Source organism: Brassica napus, chromosome C1 (genome assembly GCF_020379485.1).
Source record: "Brassica napus cultivar Da-Ae chromosome C1, Da-Ae, whole genome shotgun sequence".
Taxonomy (NCBI): domain Eukaryota; kingdom Viridiplantae; phylum Streptophyta; class Magnoliopsida; order Brassicales; family Brassicaceae; genus Brassica; species Brassica napus.
Genome location: NC_063444.1, coordinates 10,414,044 through 10,437,441, shown reverse-complemented (window position 1 = coordinate 10,437,441; position 23,398 = coordinate 10,414,044). Strand labels below are relative to the sequence as shown.

Genomic DNA, 23,398 nt, shown 5'->3' with positions numbered 1-23,398 from the left:
GTGTCCGTGCAAATGTATTTTTTATGGATCAAAAATTAAATGTAAAATAAAATTGTTATTTGTTGTTATATTTGGTTTGTACGATCAAATAATTCAAAATATTATTTACAATTTTTTGTTTTATATTTTGTATTTTTATAACACTTTTATGTTGTTGTAGACATAGTTAGCATACCAAAATAAAAAAGATACCCAACCCGTAATAATAAAATTTTGTTACATTTTTGACATTGATTAAGTATAATTTATTGTTTAGCTAGATTAAAAGAAATATTTTTAAATAAGTAATACATAATTTGTTGTACTTCATTTTAGGAAAATGTATTAATTAAATTGTAAAAGACAAGAATATTAAAAGGTAGGTAAATTTATTATTTCAATGGCACATGATTGTAAATAATTTGAAAAATTAAGGGTTAATTTATATTTGTACTTCTGTTTTAATATATTAGATGATAAAAAATTACATATATAAAGTCTTAGGGACTTTAGAGTTCAAAATAAAACCATCGTTTAAGTCTTGAGAAACAAGGAAGCAACCCAATAGTGTAAAGTCGACACTTAACAACTTAACAAGATATTGTTGTGAAGTTAATCATTAAGCTTTACCTCCTACCTTTTGACTGAAACTGTGAACCATTCCATGTCTTTCTGTCTTTGTGAAGGCTTTTTTTTAATTATACATGGTTTCTTGACCCTACAAAAGTAATCTAAACTAGTCACGTGTTACCACGTATCGGTTCCTTATCTCTGGCGATACCGAAATGTTAATTTCCCAGTAACTGAAACTCGAATCCGAATGACTTCACCGTATTGGGCTTTTTATACTCAAGTTAATCACCACCAAATCACAAGTCTTGGTTGTCTTCGAGGAAGACTTTAATGGCCCTACCTCCACGTGACCATTACATTTTTTTTCCTCTAGGAGAATCCAACTTTTTAATTATTTTTATTTACAAATTTTGAATTATAATTTTTGTTACAAAAATGTATACAGAATTAGGCCTTGATTGGTAGAGCATTAACATTAGCAGTAGCAGTATGCTATAGAAGCAGTATGCTGCAGGAGCTGTATGTTTTTGCTAAACTGTGTAATTAGATGATTGATAGAGCAGTATGAGTATGCTATTTAAAATTATTATAAAAATTAGTATTTAATATATAATATATTTCTTTTTAATTAATATATTTCTAATATATATATAAATATATTAACATATAAAATTAAAATGATATATAATTGATTTATTTTATTTAATAATTTAAAAATTATGTTTATATCGAAAAATATTATTTTAAAATAAACTTTATAATTAAAATATCTATTTTTAAAATACTTTTTCACATTTAAAATAAATTAAATTATATAAAATAAATTATATAAATTAAATTATATTTTAAAAGTGAAATACTATTTTTAAAAAATATATTTTTATTGTAATTTAATTTTAGAATTCAAAATTTTATTTTTTGGATATAAAAATAATTTTATGATATTATTAAATAAAATAAATGAATTTATTATATATTTTCCTTAAAATTATAAATTATAAATGCTTTTCTAAAAGCTCCATATGAGAGCATTGGCTAAAGAACATTTGTAGAGCATTAGCATTTAGTAAATGATTATTTAAATAATTTTCTAACAATTGTTGATTGGATAATGTATAGCATAATGTTAATAATAATGATCTACCAATCAAGGCCTTATAAGCAACGCAAGACATATAGAGAACCATTTTAATATAGCACAGCACCATATACTTACTTCCAAACTCATATTAATTATGCCTATCGCCAGCTAAATTCCGTAAGGGTATAACGTGCTCGGTCCAAACAAATATTTTAAAATACCCAATTACGAATCAAATCATTTAGCTTATAATATATAGCATTTAGTCCTCTTATCAAGCCATTCACTTCCCCTATAAATACACATTAAACACTCTTCACTTTCTCCACCACTTCTCAACTTGAAAGTTTTAGGGCTTTTTTACCCCCTCCCTCAGTAACCAATGGCTGTTAAAGACTCTCTTGCTCTCTTCCTTCTCTTTAACGTCCTTTTCTTCACCCTCACTACAGCCACCAGAAGTACCAATTGTCCTCCTCCACCACGCAAACACAACAAACACAAACCTAGCCCACCAACTACACCAACCACCACGGGAACTTGCCCTAAAGATACCTTAAAGCTTGGTGTTTGTGTTAACGCCCTAAACTTGTTGAACGATGTGACTCTCGGAACTCCTCCTGTGACTCCATGTTGTAGCCTCATAAAGGGTTTGGTCGATCTTGAAGCTGCGGTTTGTCTTTGCACTGCCCTCAAGGCTAGCGTTCTTGGCATTAACCTTAACCTTCCCATCAACCTAAGCTTGCTTCTCAATGTGTGCAAAAGAAAGTCCCCACCTGGCTTCCAATGCCCTTAAACTCAATGCGTACATCAATCGGATAAATTAAAGCTTTAAATCTTTTATTGGAATGTTTTCTTTTGTACTCTTTTATTTGAAGTGGTGAAGTTCATGATGAACATCAATGAGTTTGTGTTGTTTACTTTTGTTATATCGCGAGAGCGCCTTGCTTGAGTGTTACTCCCATCTATTGTAATTTGTTTATCTGTCGTATTGAATAAAATATCAGTGATTGTTTTTTTAGTTAACACGGTTTCTCTTTTCTTTTTAATTTTCAGTGTTTGTTATAAATTTATAACTATCCTCGGTAGTGAATACAAGATAAAATAACTAATTAATTTATGTTCCCGTGGGTGAGGTATTGTTACTGAACACAACACACGTGTATCTGATCGGGATATAGTTGAGATGCAAGAAGAATCAAATTATCAAAGAACAATCATTCCATATGTTTAAATTCCACTTGGTATTGGTTTATATATTTTGATTGATTTAGAAATCCATATAATATTTATAAATCCAAGTAAAATATGCAAATCCGGAGGTTTTCCCTCGGATTTGAGTATTTGTATTTTTAACTAAAAAATCCAAACAAATCCATTCAAATCCATTATAAAATCAAATATATTAGTAAATCCGTACGATTGAATAACACTTGATTTGATACAGAATTTATGAATCATTAAACCAATAACACATGATTTTAATACAGATTTGAAAATCATAGAACCAATAACACTAGATTTAGTTCGGATTTTCAAATCCATTAAAATACAACAACCAATAACCTCTACTAAAGTTTGGGCAAACGAGTGGATATCACAAGATCAGTATTGTTATTATTAATAATAACCACTAGCTATAGTACGTACTATAAATAATCTAATTGATTTATAGGTTAAGTTTGAATTATGTCATTAAATATATGGAAGAGTAGTGTAATATGAAAAAGTTTCTCAAGATCCATAACAGTATGAAATACAGAAGTAGAACACTGGTATCATCGTCCAAGATTTTGTCGATGCTTAAAATAGAGGATAATTAAGTACTCCAGTGAAAATTATAAATTATTCTGGAAAAATTGTGATAACCTTAAATTGAGCGACCAAATCATCGATATGATGTGTTTATGGTTTTGGTTTGCTCCGAGGTCACAAAAGTAAGTTGTTATAAGTTTCAAAAAAAAAAAAAAGTAAGTTGTTATAATAGCCTTTCAAAACTCAATGACCGAACCAAGGCTAAATCTATAGAGTAAGTGGCAATATAATTTGGTTGAATATAATCTAAATTCTACTGTTAACAGAAATATTTTAGGTCTGATATTCTGATTTCTTAGATCATCTAATGCTAAATTATAACCTAGAACTGGCAAGAAACAATCCTGGTCTTAGTTTAGTCACATAGACATAGTCCTTAGCTCATCGAGTCATTGTCACCTTAATTACTTATGTACAATCAATCCGGGTTGATATGTACAATCAATCCGGGTTGATACTCCAACCACTGTTGACGCATCTGCCACATGCCAGCAAAGGAGAATGTTTTCAGTTTTCACTTTTGACAAACTGCTAAACGAATAATGATCATGTGGGAGACATAATTCGATTTCAGATCTCTCCCGAAACCAGAAGACGATGCCCGTGAACCATCTTTGGCATGTTCAACCTTATTTTATAGCCCAAATTGAGATAAATCCAATTACAATAATATGATTTTCAGAGACTTATGACTTTTAACAATTATATCACATCACTTATAGAGATTTGACATGTTACTTACTTCCTTTATCACGTAAATTATATACATACACGCATGGCGTGTTCCTGTAATTATTCAGATCCAACGTAAGAACCATCATCACTTGAACTTTCATGGTGATTTTCTAGTGTAGACTCTTCAGCTATTGTTCTATCATCATTTGAGAGACTGATCTAACACCAAGTGGAATGACCTTTAAACATACCCACCATTCTTCATTTAATACTAGGGTAAAGAATATAACATACTTGATCTGCTTGATTAGTTATAATAAGGATCATACTTTTGGTAGTGTTTCTTCGAACATATATCAACAATGTCAAAAGGGTGTCTCTGCATTCCTTGTCCAATGGTTTAATCAAACCATTTACACCGAAAAACCATTGTCTTAAGACCGACAGCACCATGATACTCGATCATAAATATCTCATTTATAATACCATAGAACTCTGAATCTACTGATCCTTGAACACAAAATCCATAATTCATCGTTTTCTTATGTTGTCCATGATTAAATGTGTGAATTTTGTTAAGGATTTCCGACCATATCTGCGTTTATTTAATCACCTCGAACATGGACACAATTGATCTCCTATGTTTTTGTATGAAGGTTGGTTTTGAGCGAAACTCAAAAATGATTCTAACCTGTTGTTGCTGTTTAGCGATATTAGTATTTGTAACTAATCGTTGCTGAATAGAATAATTTTGGTTACGACTTTTTTGTAGCTAAAGTGTGGCTATTTAGCTACGGATCAGCAACAGAATCCATCTCTAGCTATATAGCTACGGATTGCTACGAATTACTACGGATTTAGCTACAAAAATACAATTTTGTGTTCCGTTGCTATCTTTCGCTATTTCTGTGGCTAAATTATTTGGCTACGGAAATACCTTCGCCAGTCCGCAGCTATTTTGATAAATTCTTGTAGTGGTGAACTTGTTTTGGCATTCTAGGCCTAATAGATTTCAGAACTTTAATTAAGGGTTCAGACCCGGGCTTGAGCACATGATTATGAAACATTTGACTGGGACTCCCACTTTGTGGAGCCTCCGGTTAACAATTTTTTTTTACAAAAAATATTGGTTTCCATATTTATTTCTATATATATATATATTTATTTCAATATATATATTCATATATTTATATATAATGCAAATGTAAAATAAAAAGTAAAATATATTTTTATTATGCATAAATTTAATAGAAAATATTAGATTTTGGGTTATTATAATTTAAAATGATCAAAACTACAATAAAAAGAATATTATTTTTATGGTAACTGAAACTAATAACTTTTTATTTAAATAAAATATATAATTCCAATAAATTTTTCACTATAAGAAAATTATTATTAATTTCAAATTAAAAGAAAAAAAAAATTTGAATAGGGCCCCCGAGTTGGTTTTAAATCTTAGGATCGGCTCTGTATGGGTTAAATGTTGATGCATTAATTTAAAGAAAAAGCAGTGTATTTAATTATCCTGTAAATTTAATTACACAACTAGATTCTGACCCGCGCAACTGCGCAGAATTATTTATATTTATAATTATGTTTTTATATTTTATAAATTTTGATTCACGTCCAAATTGTATTTTTTTAGTTTGGCACTGGTTCGGTTGTGGGTTTTGATTTTGATTCAAAAAATAATAATAGTTCAGTTATTTATGAATTGGATTTGGTTTGGATTTTATTATTTTGAGTTTTAGTTTCGTATCATTTTGAATTTTTTTGTATACACTTTTCGTGTCAGTTTTTTTATCCGACAAATATTTATGTGATATGTTATAGCTAATACTATATATGTTTAAAAACAATATTGTTACATTTATTTAGTATTTTACAATCTTCAGTTTTTATAGACTCTTGAAGATAAACTCACGTTTTATAGCTGTAAATTTTGTTGGTCCATATTCAAAGAGCATAAAGAAAAAAATAGGAAATGCTAGAGAAACAAAAGTTGTGCTGCTTTGGCAAATTAGGCCCACCGTTTTAAAGCTCAGCTTTAAACCTATAACATATTTACTTTTATAAATATAACACAAATTCAAATCAAGTCGATGACAGCAAAACCAAATCAAGCTCAACTTTTATCATCACCACATAGATAATCAGATCACTTCGACTCTCGTTGAGAACTGTATTCCAGCGGTTTCCACATTAGTCGTAGAATAATTTGATAGCAAAAGAATAATGGAATTATTATACTTTTGTCTTTCTTCGACGAAGCTTTCATGAAGCTTGAAGTAAGAACAGTTTGCATCCTAAACTCATGTTCCCTCTGCAGGAGCCAAATAATTAGCAAGGAAACTGCAGCAACATGACCAAGAATATTGAAACCTTGGATGAATTGACATTTTGAAGCCTTTAAAAAAAAATTGCAAACAAATTGCAATCAAAAAGTGTGAGTGTGTTATGATATAAACACCAAACTGAGATACTTTGATAGAGATTGTAAACGAAAAGCACCAGAGGTCCGGTTACACTGAGAATCAAGCAATCAATCACGACAACTTGATATCAGGAAACGCCATTGAAGATCCCAGCTCAACAATCCCAAGGTTCGACAACAGAAAATGTATAAAACCGTAGAACAATATAACTATCGTACTTAAAGAAGATGAGATTAACAGCAAAGCCTATGTCCCCAATCCAGTATCTGCCTTCCCTTGCCATGACAGCATTAGTCAAAAAGTATTTACTTCCTCTATCACTCTTCTCTTTCTTTAGCTCGCTGATACTATGGACGTATCAGAGTGATCCATCGTGGGTTGTTGTGAGACCTCCCCACTGAAGAACAGCGGGGTCCTGAAACTCACCTATATATCTGTTACTAACAACTGAGTTACAAGTTACAGTTACTTTAATCTTTTTTAGGCTACTTATCTGTTGCATGCAAGACTTCTTGTGGATCCTTTTCGTTGGAAGGACTTCCCATATGAAACAATCTGCGAGAAGCTTTCAAGCAGTAGGCTGTTGTATCTGGAACTGCACATGTTCTTGCAAGCTTGCTCAAACAGAGCATGCTTGACAATCCTTGAGGAGCTCCTGTCTAGCTTTGGAACCCACTCCAAAACTGTATATAAGAGTTCAAACAAAATTGGTTTTCAGTTCGAGATTATAAATCATGTTCATCGTCATCGAGCTAGCTCACCATGCATTCAGATTATTTGATTTCATCAAGAGACTTTGACGGGCTTATCCATGAATTAGAATCAATATCATTACAAATACACATAGTTCAGCTGATTGTAGCTGAGTCCATCTATGGCAATGGACCAAAACCCAGAATAGTAATGCTCATTCCAGTGTGATAAAAGCCGACATCTTTTTACACACATCTGTGTTCATCAACCAAATATTAAAAAAAAAAACAGAAGCTATAAGCATCCAAAGGAAAATCTAACAAATAGACACCTAACTATATGTTATGAGGTTACCTCTCTCTCTCTCTCTCTCATCTAACTCTTGAATCTCCTTTTTAATCAGCCGAATCAAAGTGTTGCATCTTCTAGCCAGTTCCTGACTCGTGCGGGATTTCACTAACCAGTTAAACATGAACAAAGGTGACGTTGTGAACGCTGCCTTTAGGTCATCCCAGTTCCCACACCCAAGTTTTTTGCTCAGTCACATCTGTTTAAACCAACAAAATTTACCCCAAAATCAAACGCCACAATAGTAAAAATGAAAAAAAAAATAGTGAAAGTGAATGATGAAAACATAGACCATGAATTCGTCGCACTCTTCATTGTAAAGCTTCTCTTTGTTCTGGCCATATTGAATCTCACTTGCAGCCCAGGGTTTCTGCAACGACTTGGTTTCTTTTTACATTTGTTGAAAATATACTCGGTTCATCAGTTGGGCTATTTACGAGAACAAATCACAAAGATCAATACGAGGTTTCATAATTTTAAATTAAGACTTGTAACAAAGAGCCCATTTAGTAGTATTGAGCTTTTATGCACAATTTCCAACAAGAGCCCCGTTAGGGTTGTAAAATCCATCCGCCGTGAAAAGGTTGAAACATGAGTTTTCCAGACATGAAACATCACAATCTTCGAACCTAATCCCAGTTGATCTACTCATCGATATACTTACTCGTGTTCCGGCAAAGTCTATAGCTAGGTTTCGTTGCGTATCTAAATTCTGGGCATCATCCATACTCCATCGTCGTGATTTCACTGACTTGTTTCTGACTATGTCTTTGACTCGTCCACGGCTCTTTTCCCCATAAGATATGATGGCAACAAGTTGTTCCTCTACTCTACACATCAGCCTCATAATCCAGATGATGATGATGATAATGACTCTTCCCTTGTAGCCACCCCTTATCATACGTCTTTTCCCGAATATTTTCCATCCATGTGATATTTATTCACCGGTCTGTGGATTGGTCCTGCTTCAGGGATGGGAAAGAAAGGTGCGGGTGGTCTGTAACCCTGCCACGGGAGAGTTCCTAACCTTGCCCAAAGTGCTTCTGAAAGAAAAGACCAAACTGATCACAGCACAAAAAAGGAAAGAGAAGATTGCGAGAATGTATTTAGGCTATGATCCCATGGGCAAACAGTTCAAAGTGTTGTGTATGACTACGACCTCTTCACCTTACGAAGTTAGAGACAATACTCATCAGGTTTTGACACTGGAGTCTGGAAAAAAACGTGTATGGAGAACAATCGAATGCAAATTCCATTTTGAGGTAAACCATAGAATAAGTTGTGATATATGCATAAACGGTGTTTTGTATTTCGGAGCTGCGTTGGGACAATCTTCTATGATAGTATGCTTTGACATTGGGTCTGAGAAGTTCAGCTTTATCAACACAAACAAAGACGTGGAACAAGGGCATTATTAATTATCGTGTGTATTCTTTGACTTTGTTCAACTACAAAGGTAGATTAGGTATATATCATAAGGAGGATTCGTATCAAATTCGTAGGATTGTGTTTTGGGTTCTAGAAGATGCTGAAAACCATAAATGGTCCAAGCATATCTACGAACTGTGTCCTTTGGAGGGGAACTTGATCAGATATAGCAGGTTTGTTGGAATGGCTCGTACAGGTGAATTTGTGTGGTCGTCGTCATACAACGATTCACCAAACTCTTTCTACCTTAGTTTCTACAGTTTGGAAAGTGAAACTTTTAGAAAAGTCAAAATTCAGGGATTTGACGAGTTTAAGCAGCATCATCGTTTTATATCGACCTATCTAGACTATGTGGAGAATGTGAAGTGGAGAATGTAAGTGTTCAATGCTTTCATTTTATTCTTCTTATTTGTGACTTTGAAATTTCAACTCTGTATGTTATTTAAGGTTGTTTGGGGTTTCAACTTTTATAGTTTCTGTCTTCCGTATTATCAGTTCAGACAAGTCATTGCCCAGAGCACCTCAAAACGACGCAGCTTCAGGAAGCAAATCCAAGAAGCCCAAGTCTACTCAAGCCCATCTTGTCAGAAAGCCCAATTCTATTCAGAAACCTTCTCCAACGGTTCTATCAGTCAACGACAAAAACAGAGCATGTGAGGAGAAGAGCAGAGGAAAGAGGAGAATAGCGTCAAGTATGGAAACGCGTGGTGTTCCTGCATTGTACAACCGGTTTGCAGCCCTTGATTCACTAGAGGATGCAGGATGATGATGCCACATGGTCATGTAAGAGTGAAATTTATAAGAAAATACATTTTCATCTTCTTCAGAGCTTCAACTTTCATTTATCACTTATTATATCTATCTCTACCTCCTCAAAATCTCATAATTGTTTGACTGGATTGCACGTTTTAGCAAATGGCATCAAACACATGGACGAATTAATGGTAGTTGTCGTAGAAAATGTCAATTAGATTACGTTGATAATTGATCAAAATTCCATATGTTCCATTCATGTTGAATAATGTCGAGACCATCCTTCTCAGCGCTCAAGCTCTGTATAGCCAATTTGCAAATGCAACGGCACAATAATCAGGTTTGGACCAAGATCAGAACGAACTATGTAGGATGATGATTCAAGAAAGAAAGGTTCGTATTACAGATACCTTCGATGCGTCAAAACCAAATCCACCCATTTGCATCATTCGTTGTGTGTCATCAATTGCTGCATAAGAAAAAGAAAACTTGCAATGACTAAAGAGTTTTCACCTCGGCGTTGAGTATTCTCAAAACGAGAGATTTTCCAAGAAACTGGTGTGAAGTAGCAGTGCGTGAACACTAACCATTTTCATCTCCAAGAATGAGGCTGAATAAACCTCTTAGTCCAAACAAGTTCAAGAAGTACCTGAGACATGAACGAATAAGCTCACGAGTGTAAGCAAACCCCGCATAGAAAACAAACATGTGTCATTCTTTATGTTACTAGACACATACCATGAACAGATACTCACATAGCTAACTAACATCGACAGTGCTCAAGTCAGTACCGTTCTGTAACATTGACCTGAATCTCTAAGTCAGTGGAAATGGTATTTTGGCTGTAAGATAAGATTAGGAAGTTTCGGATATTATTGGTGTTGTAGAGTGTTAATACTAGATTTTGACCCGCGCTTTGAAAACACGAGATTATCTCTTTTTGAAATATTATATTTTAAAAATGTAAAAAAATTATATAATGTGCTTTTTGTATATCTATAGTAATTGTTTTATATGTTTAGGATGATCATTATTGAGATATAAAAGTAATAATTTTGAATTTTGAAATAGTATATAATTTCATCAAGTCGGGGATTAAAAAGAAAGTAACATTAAAGGGTGAAATGTTTTTTTGGTTAAAAATAATTGAGTTGTATTATATTTCGGTGGAATCTATGGCTAAGAATGTAATATATGGCGTATGTTAGTCCAATTTTATATATTTATATGGTAGGAGAATTATGTTTTATATTAAAATTATTTATTTAAACATTTTAATTACGTTGTAAGTTATTAGTATAATGTTTTTTCTTAGTAAGTTATTACTACTTAGACCTATCTAATCTTATTAACTAGCTTAAGACCCGCGCAATTGCGCGGAATGAATGTTATATATATAACTAATTTTAATCTATTATTATCTATTTATATTCATTTACGTATTATGTATATAATTAAATTAGAGTAAATACATAAATCAAAATAATACATCTTTTTTATTTACGATATTTTTTGGTAAATAAATCAAAACAATCATTTTATTTATTTTATATGGTATATAACTAAATTTCAATTACATGGACATAGATATATAGTATATTTTAATATAAATATTTATTATTGAGAATTCATAGTCATATGATAAACACACAATTTCTAATGTGCTATTTTAATGCAAATTTTAAAATTAAAATATTAAGGTTTCAATACTTTTTCAATACAAATTTAGAAATTATCATATTTAAGTATTTTTCTATGTTATATTGTTTAATTTTAAACTATATTAATATATATATAATATGAATGTCCAGTAAATGAGACTTCATATTCATACTATTTATGATTATTTGTATCTTGTTATTACCAAAAAAATTAAACTATTGTTCACAAAATTTAGTGTGAGACATCTACGTTTTTAATAATTTATAGTCGTTTTAAAAATTTAAAATATAACATATAAGAAAAAATTTATTTTTTTATTATATGGTTAATGTGGTTGTTTAGTATCTTTTAATAATATAAAATTAAACAAAAAATATCTAAGATAAAAAATTATTATCAAATATTTATCATTCATAATCATTAATTGTCATATATACGTTAATCATATTAGACAATTTTGTAGCTCATATTTAAGTATTTTTTATGTTATATAGTTTAATTTTAGACTATATTAATATATAATTTGAATGTCTAGTAAATGAGACTTCATATTCATACGATTTATGATTATTTCTATTTTGTTATTACTAAAAAAATTAAACCATTGTTCACAAAATTTTAGTGTGAGACATTAACGTTTTAAATAATTTATAGTCGTTTTAAAAATTCAAAATATAACATATAAGAAAAAAAATTATTTTTTACTATATGGTTAATGCGGTTGTTTAATATCTTTTAATAATATAAAATTAAACAAAAAATAGCTAAGATAAAAAAATTATTATCAAATATTTATCATTTATAATCATTAATTGTCATATATATGTTAACCATATTAGGCAATTCCGTTAACCATATTAGGCAATTCCGTAGCTTTTATTTAAGAAAAGTGCGAGAATATTATTTTTCACACTATTTATCAATTTAATAGTTAGTTTAATAAAATGTATAATATAAGTTAAGATGGACCAAACTATTTCTCTAAAAAAATCTGAATTTCATTCTCATGGTGACACGTGGCTACAAAACAATGTTGTAATGTTTCTCGATTAATATACAATGGATAAGTCATTATTTTCATAACTTTATTTAGATGTTGGTTACTTTGGAATAATATGCAGTTTTAAAGAAAACTATGTTAAATTGTACAAAATAATACTTTTATTAAAATTAATTTTGTTAACCTCATGACGAATATGTTTATTCTAAAACCACATTTTTGTAACTTTGTTGTTATAAAACTGCTCTTAAATAAAATTAGTATAAGGGCGAGAGAGCTTACAGATCTATGAGAGGAAGGGATGTCTTCCCAAGGTAGTAGGTTTTATGAAATTTAATGAGATCTCAAATATAAAAAGTGCCCAAATATTGGCTGAGCTTATAACATGCAATTTATCCACACTCTTACAGTCTTACTGCAGTCAAAGATCTGTAAGTCGTCCTTGCCTTGTAACAATTGGACATAATAACCAGCGTAGCTGGCCCAGATGGTCTTGAGGGGAAATAAAAAACCCCAATACGGAACACGCGGGTTCGATGTGCTGGCCAGGCAATTGGGGTATCTAATTCCCCATAGTACCAAATGGTCCGCCTCGCGCCGAGGGGTTGGCCCCTGGGGGTGGAAATCCCTCCAGGTTAATCCAAAAAAAAAAAAAAAAAAAAAAAAAAACAATTCGACATAACCTGTAATCATTCGTTCCTTTCTTTATTTTTTCTCTATATCGAGTGTATGAGGAGGAAACACATTGTGCTTGGTCTTCGAAACCAAACATATACGTGGGACCGTAAAGACTATGCTCCATTTCTTTTATCCATCTTGGACCTTCCCCTTGACCTAATATAAATATACTGTATACAAAAACAGAGGCCATATCTCCCATATAAAGAAGAAAATCCACCGCTAACCAAAAAACACTCGTACAAATAGCATTACGTAGCAGATACCCACCTTTGCACCTCTGTTCTGCTAAATAATAGTATATACCAAGGGAGACGAACATGTACAGGTCAAACGTATAGCCATGTCCATGATTATACAAACTCTCGTAAGTTTAGAGATACATCAAACTATATGATGCCAAGTGATACCAAAACACCACAGAGTCACTGCTCTTTCCTTTATTATATAACCTCAGCTTGCCTTTACCATAACACAATATAAATCTTTGGGCCAAATCCCTATTTCCGGTATATAAGCCAAGAGGATATATACAGTATAAGGTGTAACTACTACTTGTTAGCCGAATGTTTTCGTAACATAATTTCATTAGCTCTGTTACTATCACCGCCAGTACTACAATATAAATAAAATTTGAAAACGATCTGAACCTAGTAAATGAAGAACAGCAAAGGTAACCAACCGTAAACCACGAACTGAAAAAACAAAGTTCATCATAACTGATGATCGAGGACAGGACTCAAGTCTCATGGACTTTATTAATGGAGAATAATCACAGTTTCCAGAAATCTCTTGTAACCACTGCACTCCTCCAAGAATAAGCTTTGCACTGAACGGATTCGATTGAATCTCTCCAAAATCCCTTGTAACCACTGCACTCCTCCAGGAATATCTTTGAGCCTTGTATCCCGCATCATTCCTTTTCCAACTATCAAAATTTTGACCATCAAAAATGCAGAGCCGAAGTGGATCTAAGCAATCTTCGTCTAACCTCCTCTTCACCTTCATAATCCACCAACCTCTTTCATCAATGAGATCCTCCTCTATAAGAACATATCTCCGAACCGCAATAGATCGTACATCTGGAACCTCGAATCTCCCCAACGACCCCGCATAAGTGAACCACCAAAAAAATCACTCTTTCCATGCATGACCGCACGAAGAACCCTAATCCCATAGTTTGTAAAGTAAATCACCCAAAAACCACAATTTTGAGCATTCTTAGGTCTTTGTCAGCGTCGCCTTCATCATCGCCGTAGGAGCGTTTTTTTTTCTTTTTCATTAAGGTGGGGGTATTGGATTCAGAAGTTCGATGGAATTTGAATGAATTATAGTTTCCATTAAATTATATTGTTATTCAATTACGGATTTCATTAATTCTTTCAAATTTTTGTGTTATTGGATTAAAAATTTGTAACCACCTTTCTAATTACTTTAAATTCTAGTGTTATTCAATATTCAGTAGATTTTGTAGTAATGGCATTTCAAAGGAATTTAATGGAAAATATATAGTAAAAATGTGAAGAACCAATTCCCTACTTTTATGATGAGATTTGTCATCATTGTAAGAAAACACAAAATATTGTTGGATATGAAGTAGTTGACGATCAAAGTAACAAAATATTCACATTCGTTAATGCTTCTTTTTTTTTCTTACGTAATGAGAACAAAGTGAAAAAAATTGAAATAACAAAAATGTTTCCCATCGTCAAAGTGCTAGTATTTTAATATGTAAAGTTTTATGCAACGTCTACAAATAATATACCCGTATTTTGAAATCTCTACAAAATAGTAATTATCAAAAATTCTAATTACAAAATTTCAAATTGTTGTTGATAATATATTTTAATAAATAATATATCATAAAATCTTAACAAAGTAGTACCTATCGTTTTTCTGAATGAGTTTTTGTTAGATCATCTTCTATATATTATAGTCAACCCTATATTAAAAAATCTCAAATCCATATAAAATAGTTCGTATTTTTTTTTATAAAGTTTTTAGATTGCTTCACCTATATATAGTAATCGTAATTGTTATTTTCCTTTCAGTTTTATGATTAAAATAATGTTCTTTATCTTTTCAATATACAAAGATTCAAAAGTTTCACATATTTTAGAGAAAGTGATATTCTATTAAATTTATGTACATTCCATTAAAATCCATAAGAAAAGAAAACAAAAGAAAATTATAAATGCATTAAAGTCTCATCAAATCTTTTAAACTACTGCAAAAATTCTTATTTATTAATTGGGAGAATTGCCAAGTGTGACTCAAAACTTGGAGTCAAACCAAAACAATACCCCAACTTGGGTCAAAGGCAAAAGTAACTTAAAAGGCTATTGAAATTACAACTATCCCCTTGCGACCAAACAAAAAAACGGAATTTTTTTTACGTTTCTACCCCTCGCAAGTCGTCTGTTTAGACGACTTGAAAATAAGTCGTCCAGACGACTTAACTGAAAGTCGTCTGGACAGTTAGTCTTAAACATAATTTAAAAATTTTGTAAAAAATATTTTGATAAGTGAAAAATGGGAATTATGTAATTAACATATGTCTTAGGAGGTATAAATTAAGATATAACAAATTTCAATTGTTTTCAGCATAGATGAGTGAAAGTAGTGAGTCATGATATTCTTTAGTTTATGTTTCATCAACATATGTTGTAGTATTGTATGTGTTCTTAGGGTTAGATTTTGGAAAGCATTAAAACCGTTTTTGAAAATTTTTAAAATTACTTATGCGTGTTCATTTCTATGTATAGTAAACACTATTTAAGTATAATTTGATTTTATAACGTGGTTAGTTAGTTAATCTAGTCATTTTAGTTTAGGGGTTCATTTTAGGGTCTAGGACGACTTAATATTTTGTCGTCTGAAAACAGACGACTAAATATTAAGTCGTCTGTTGTACATTATCAGCCAGAATAAGTCGTCTAAACCGGACCAAACCTTAAAGTTTACCAATGTACTTTTAAAGCTAACCGGATTATTTACCCAATATATAAGGTGATTTTTATTTTTTTGTTTCATTTTTCACGAAATTCAGAAACCCTAACAGTTCTCTCTCAAAGGCGATTTCGAATTCCCACGATTTCCGAACAAACCATCGTTCTCAACGTCAGCTATCTATCTCACTTCATTCTCACCGTTGTCGCCGCAGCTTCTTCTAACCCTAGCGCCGCCGATTCCTCTAAACCCTAGCGCCGCCGATTCCTCTAAACCCTAGCGCCGCCGCTTCCACTATTTCTGAACAAACCGTCGCCCTCGCCACCGTGGTCACCAACGTTCTCACCGCCGCTTCCTCTAAACACTAGCGCCGCCGCTTCTTCTAAACCCTAGCGCCGCCGCTTCTTCTCTGTAAACCTTAGCGCCGTTTCTCTGTAAACCCTAACGCCGCTAAGTCATCAATCTCGAGGAAAAGATGAACATAAAACGTTGTCTCTATCAATTTACTCATTCTCACCGTTTCACGTTTATTTTTTCAGATCAATAACCGCAATGACGAGTACTCCAACTCCTTCTGCGACTGGAAGACTTGTAAGTAATTTAAGTCGTCTGGAAAGTCTTCCACCTGGACGACTTAGTAGATGACTTAAATTTAAGTCGTCTACTAAGTCGTCCAGTTGGAAGACTTTCCAGACGACTTAAATTAAGTCGTCTACTAAGTCGTCTGGACTTATATTGTTGTCTTTGATTATTTTGCAGACAAAAAGGATGGATATTCCAGAACTCCCCCGTAGGTTATACACATCAGGGGAAGAGCCAGAAGCCCACAATAGCATTTCGTATCATACGGATAACAGCAAGTTGCATACTGCTCTTAGGAAAGCTCTTACTGATGACGAATTTGAAGAGCTCAAGGAGTCGAGTTTGGGAGTTTTCATCAAGTTCAAGGAGCAGGGATTTGGTTGGGCTTCAAGGCTGGTTCACTACATGCTCAGTTTCAAGCTGGACATTAAGAAGAAGTATGAGATGTGGTCTCTCGTTGGTCCAGAACCTTTGAGGTTTTCACTGTTAGAGTTTGAAAACCTCACTGGTCTAAACTGCGAGTACATCGAGGACCTTGAGACACCAAAATGTGACGTTACCCCAGAGATGGTTTCTTTCTGGGGGATGCTGGGAGTTCATCTGGAAGCTGGGCCAACTACTGATCAGATAATAGCAGCACTGAAGAGATGCGGGGATTGGTCCAGGGAAGATCGCAAGCGGCTCGCGTACCTCTCCATCTTCACTGGATTCATTGAAGGGAGAAAGTTTTCAACCGCTACACGATCTACTCTGGCAAGGCTAGTGATGGATTTAGAACGGTTTGAGAATTATCCATGGGGGAGAGTCGCGTTTAAGGTGCTGATGGACTCTTTGTGGAACAAAGAAATTGCTGGCTGTTACACCGTGGATGGGTTTATACAAGTTCTTCAAGTCTGGACGTACACAGCTATGCCGGAATTGGGTGCTAGTATTGGTGGTCCCAGAGCAGACAGTCCGTCTCCACCGATACTGGCTTACGAGGGCAGCAGAGGCCGCAGATCAATGAAAGCTGCTATCTTGAGTCAGGTATTTACTTCAATCCAAAAGACTGCGCAGACGACTTATTATAAGTCGTCTGGAAGGTCGTCCAGCTTGACGACTTATCGGACGACTTATAATAAGTCGTCTGGAAAGTCTTCCCAGCTGGACGACTTATTAGACGACTTATTATAAGTCGTCTGGAAAGTCTTCCATCTGGACGACTTATTAGACGACTTATTATAAGTCGTCTGGAAGGTCTTCCATCTGGACGACTTATTAGACGACTTATAATAAGGCGTCTGGAAAGTCTTCCCAGCTGGACGACTTATCGGACGACTTAATTAAGTCGTCTGGAAAGTCTTCCATCTGGACGACTTATTAGACGACTTATTATAAGTCGTCTGGAAGGTCTTCCAGCTGGACGACTTAGTAGACGACTTATAATTAAGTCGTCTATTTAGTATTTTTTTTCAAATATCTAACTCGATTCTTCTATTTACTGCAGACCCGCGTGATCAACTTTGTTGAGAAGGACATTAGTGAAATGTGGCCAAAATGGGACTCTGAGGTTGAGGACCTGCCCGCGGAGAACATCATTAAAGTCATGTATGAGCGGAGACCGTGGAAGTGGACCATGGATTGCTGGGAAGTCACTGGTACTAAGGTCAATACAAAACCTAAGGTTGTGACTCCATCGAAGAAGGCCAAAGAGATGGTTGTGTTGGAGGAGGAGGAGGAGGAGGAAGACAATCCAAGACCTCGGAAGAAAGCTCGTAAAGAGGCTCCTGAAGAGGCTAGAGAAGAGGCTAGAGAAGAGGCTAGAGGGGTGACCAGAGAGGAGTTGGAAATTATGTTCAAGGGCGTAGCTGAGGCTATGAAAAAAGGGTTTAATAAGTGCATGAGGGAGTTTAGGAAGTTGTCTGATAGATTGGAAGCTGTGGAGAAGAAGGTTGGTGTCACCAATCAGGCTACCCCTCCACCTCTAACCAATCAGGCTACCCCTCAAGATAAACAGCCTACCCCTCTTGCCAAAGAAACCGGGGGTAGAAACAAACAGGCTACCCCTCATGCCAATGAAACCGTGGTTAGTAACCAGCCTCCTCCTCATCAAACCAAACAGCAGCCTCCTCCTCCTCAAAAGAAACAGCAGCAGCCTCCTCCTCTTCAAAAGAAACAGCCTCCTCCTCAAAAGAAACAGCCTCCTCAAATCAAATATGTTAGTATCAAATCCAGGGTTAACTAGTTGTCCAGACGACTGTAAAAGTTGTCTGGACGACTAGTTGACCCTGGACGACTTAAACGTAAGTTGTCTGGACGACTAGTTGACCACGGAAGACTTAATTTTAAGTCGTCCAGGGTCAACTAGTCGTCCAGACAACTTTTATTTAAGTCGTCCAGGGTCAACTAGTCGTCCAGACAACTTTTATTTAAGTCGTCCAGGGTTAACTTGTGTGCAACTTTTATTGCAGAGATGGTTGCCGGAGGATACAGCAACCGAGGCGAACTCGGTAAATAAAGCAGATGGTGTCACCTCCAAAGAGATTGTTGCTGTCACTTCCACCGATCACCAACCGAGCCTCGCTTCCACAGATCAACAACCGAGCCTCGCTTCCACCGAGCCAAGCGATCCAGTTTCACAACCGAGCCTGGTTGTATTGGACAAGCGTGCAAAGAGTAAACGAGCGAAGAAACCTGCTCCTACTGTGAGATCTCCTTATATGGCAGAGAAAAAAAAAGATAAAGTGGCAGCCTATAATCCATTTCCGCCAGTAAACAAAGAAAAGTTGAAGGAACTCGCTGATTGGTTGAAAACTGATCCGTAAGTGATTGCTTTACCCATAATAGCTTGATTTAGTCGTCCAAAACTGATTGCTTTTTTGTTTGCAGTCATTATTTAACTAAGATCGAGGACAAACCACGTACATCACCAACAAGGTGGTACCACTTCCTCCGGACAGCCAGAGGATGGCTGGAAGACTGCGTAAGTCTTCTGCACACGATTTAAGTCGTCTACAAAGTCGTCCAAGTAGACTACTTTCCAGACGACTTAAAGATAAATCGTCTGGAAAGTCGTCTACTTGGACGACCACGTAGACGACTTATAATTAAGTCGTCTTCGTCTGGTAACTTCTAACTTGTTATATTTAATATGCAGCATATAGATGCTTGGATTAATGTGCTAAGGCAGAGGTATCAGGAGAACCCACAAGCTTTCAGGAGCGAGCGAATGTGCTTCCTGGATCACAACTTTTCTCAGTCTTGGAGAGAGCAGTATCAGCTCTTCAAAACATCGGAACCTGATCACAAAGGTTTAGGAAGAGTTCTACCTGGTGGGGCGTCGTATTTTTATGACGGATCAATACCTTCATTTTGCCAATCAAACAAGAAGTGGGGGGAGGACATTGATGATATCTATGCGCCAGTGAACTTGGACGACAAGCATTGGGTTGCTATTTGGATATCGATCCCTAAGAGGCACATAGTCGTCTGGGACAGCATACCTTCATCTAGTGTACCAGACGCATGGGATGCGATAATGGAGCCTTTTCTCCAGATGGTCCCTTATCTGCTTGTTGAGTGCGCAGCCACCGACGAAATGCGGGTCAAATACGGGTTGGAGCCATACACATATGAGAGACCGCTGAAAGGTGTACCCACGGCCAACAATGGTGATTGTGGCGTGTACACTGTAAAGTACATTGAATGTCATGCGCTCGGGGGCTCCTTTGACCCTAAAGACTTTGCTAGGTGCAACGCGAAGAAAATGAGGGATAATATGGCGGTGGATATATGGAAGGAGCTTGTTGATCAGCATCTGAAAGAAAATGTGGATGGTGATAAGTTCGTGGGCATGTATGATTAGATTTGTATTTGAACATGATTTTTTAACATGATTTTTGTATTTGAACATGATTTTTTAACATGATTTTTGTATTTGAACATGATTTTTGAACATGATTTTTGTATTTGAACATGATTTTTTAACATGATTTTTGTATTTGAACATGATATAAGTTGTCTGGAAGAAATAAGTCGTCTGGAAGGTTTTCCAACTGGACGACTTACAAATAAGTCGTCTGGAAGGTTTTCCAACTGGACGACTTACAAATAAGTCGTCTAGAAGGTTTGGACGACTTATTATAAGTCGTCTGGAAGGTTTTCCAACTGGATGACTTACAAATAAGTCGTCTGGAAGGTTTTCCAACTGGACGACTTACAAATAAGTCGTCTAGAAGGTTTGGACGACTTATTATAAGTCGTCTGGAAGGTTTTCCAACTGGACGACTTACAAATAAGTCGTCTAGAAGGTTTGGACGACTTGAAGGGATAGTAGAAGGTAGTCTAAAAATAAAATACACTTGAAGGGATAGTAGAAGGTCGTCTAAAAATAAAATACACTGGACGACTAAATATTTAGTCGTCTAGACGGGTAATCAAGACGGGACGACTTAAATTTAGGTCGTCTGGACAACTAGTCAACTGGTTGTGTACATTGTGGTTTTGTATGGCCAGTTTCCTTGCAGTTTGAGCATCTCCGTGCCCTGTGTTTCTTCCTGGGTTTGTGTCCTCTCATCCTAGATAGCTCCAACCAAGATTGCCATCTTGATTTCTTCGGTCTCCCCCGACCACGCTTTAGTTCTGGAGGAAAGCATTCTCGTTCCTCAATATGTTGTGACACGATAGGATATATATTCTCTGAGTATCCTGCATACAGATAATTCTTTGAGTACAGTGGACATACAAGTGTGGAGATATGCAAACCAGCATGTATTCCAGCAGCTATAGCATGAGAGCAAGGTATTTTCTCCACTCCATAGACACCACAATCACACTTTGCATGTTCCAAATCAACCACACAGTCCATTTTGCCACCTTTGACAAAGAAATGCCATCCATCAATTGGTTCGACCGTCATCATACCCGCTATCTCTTCTCGAACAGCAAGCAAGTATTCAACAGCCCGGCTATGTTCAGTTGTGAGACTCAAAGCATCTTGTCTCCTTTTCCAATACCATTTTCCTAACTTCTGCCTTATGAACTCCAGCAGGAACGTAATCGGAAATCCTCTTGCTCGCTTCAGTGCGGAATTAATAGATTCAGCAATGTTGCTTGTTTTTATGTTGAACCTGTTCCCCTTACAATAAACCCTTGACCATAGCCTGACGTCGGCTTTCTCCAAATACGTTGCAAGTTCCGGGTTTGCACTCCGTATCTCAGCCATGTACCGGTCAAAATCGTAAACCGTGTGAGCATAAGCAGCCCCTTTCACCAAGTACATGAGATGTTTCCCTTTAAACTTTTTGACAATGTTATCTTGAAGGTGATAATAACATATTCCTCGGGTTGCCCAAGGAAACACCTTATCACACGCACTTTTAATGGCCTTGTGCCGGTCGGAGACTATCACCAGAGGCTTGTCATGAGATATACAACTAGCCAATTTTGTGAAAAACCATTCCCAAGAAGGTATATCTTCCTCATCCACGATCCCAAAAGCCAATGGGAATATCTGAAAATTGCCATCTTGTGCGGCTGCAACTAACATAGTTCCTCCATACTTTCCACTTAGGTGAGTTCCATCCACCACAATGACCCTTCTCTGATACTTAAAACCTTTGATAGAAGCTCCAAAAGAGAGAAATAGATACTTAAATCTTTTCATAGAATCAAGTTCTATCGCCGTGATAGAATCAGGATTTGCAATGGAGATTTGCTCGAGATATGATGCCAGACGCGAATACCCTTCTTCTGCTGATCCTCTCACCAATCTTTGTGCATATAACAGTGCTCTGTATGAAGTGGTGTAATCAAGCGCCATGCCAAACATGTTCCTCATTGCATCAGTGATATGCTGCGGAGTTATCCCATCAATGATTCCAACACGATCAATGAAAAGACTACCTACATACTTCGGAGTACAGTGTCTCCGCTGAGCGATTCGGTCTCCCGCTGAGCATAAATGTTTTTCCACATACTTTGTTACCCAAAACGTGTTTGTCCCATGTTTGACACTCGCTCTGACCTTCCATCCACAATAGCTAACCGGACATGTTGCCACAACGAGAGTTTTCGTTGATTTGTATAATCTGAAAGAAAACTTACCCCTCACTGCTGCCAACCGCAGCTCTGAAAGCAGTGCACCCTTGCTAACAAAACTCTGGTTGACATAGATGGTACCATTCGATTTTCCTCCTTCAATAGCATTTGTCTTAGCATATGCCTTTTGGATTTCTTCAAAACAAATATTATCATCATCTTCCTCGTCCTCATCTGGAACCTTTCCATAAAGACTGTAATCCCCACCATTCTGATCCGTTTCACCAACAATAGAATTATCAGCATCCTCCTCCCCATTTTCCTCCTCCCCATCTTGATTTTCATCTTCAACAAACTCATTATCACCAACATCTTCATCATCACCACCAACATCTTCTTCCCATTCACCAGCTTCATCATTATCACCAACATCTTTTTCCCATTCACCAGCTTCATCAATATCCCTTTTCTCTGAAACCGTTTCGACCTTGCTGCGGCTTGATACACAAAGACATACTCTATGGGTTTTGAGTATCTCCAGCAAGTTTCGAACTTGTCTATCACTTGTAACATGAATGGGAAGACTGCCTGGAGCCATCATCATTTCTGCTGGTAATGAGTAGCTAATCTCCACACTCACTGTTCTCATGTCCAGGTTATAATCTTCTTGAGCCATTGCAACAAGTTCAGCATGTGTTGAATCTTCATTCAATAAAAACAATCTTGCTC

At 35.4% G+C, this 23,398-nt stretch overlaps 1 protein-coding gene and 1 pseudogene across 1 annotated transcript; both read left to right on the top strand.

The window, feature by feature from the left end:
• The first annotated feature begins 1,942 nt into the window (after window positions 1-1,942).
• Window positions 1,943-2,656, top strand: LOC106443419 (pEARLI1-like lipid transfer protein 1). The gene has a single exon (XM_013884986.3). The coding sequence runs from the start codon at window positions 2,016-2,018 to the stop codon at window positions 2,424-2,426; it is 411 nt and encodes a 136-aa protein (XP_013740440.1). The 5' UTR covers window positions 1,943-2,015; the 3' UTR covers window positions 2,427-2,656.
• Window positions 2,657-8,162: 5,506 nt separating this feature from the next.
• Window positions 8,163-10,039, top strand: LOC106443420 (annotated as a pseudogene).
• Window positions 10,040-23,398: the final 13,359 nt, after the last annotated feature.

Excerpts from the sequence above, each read along its gene's own strand:
- LOC106443419 (XM_013884986.3), top strand. The coding sequence starts at position 2,016 with ATGGCTGTTAAAGACTCTCTTGCTCTCTTCCTTCTCTTTAACGTCCTT.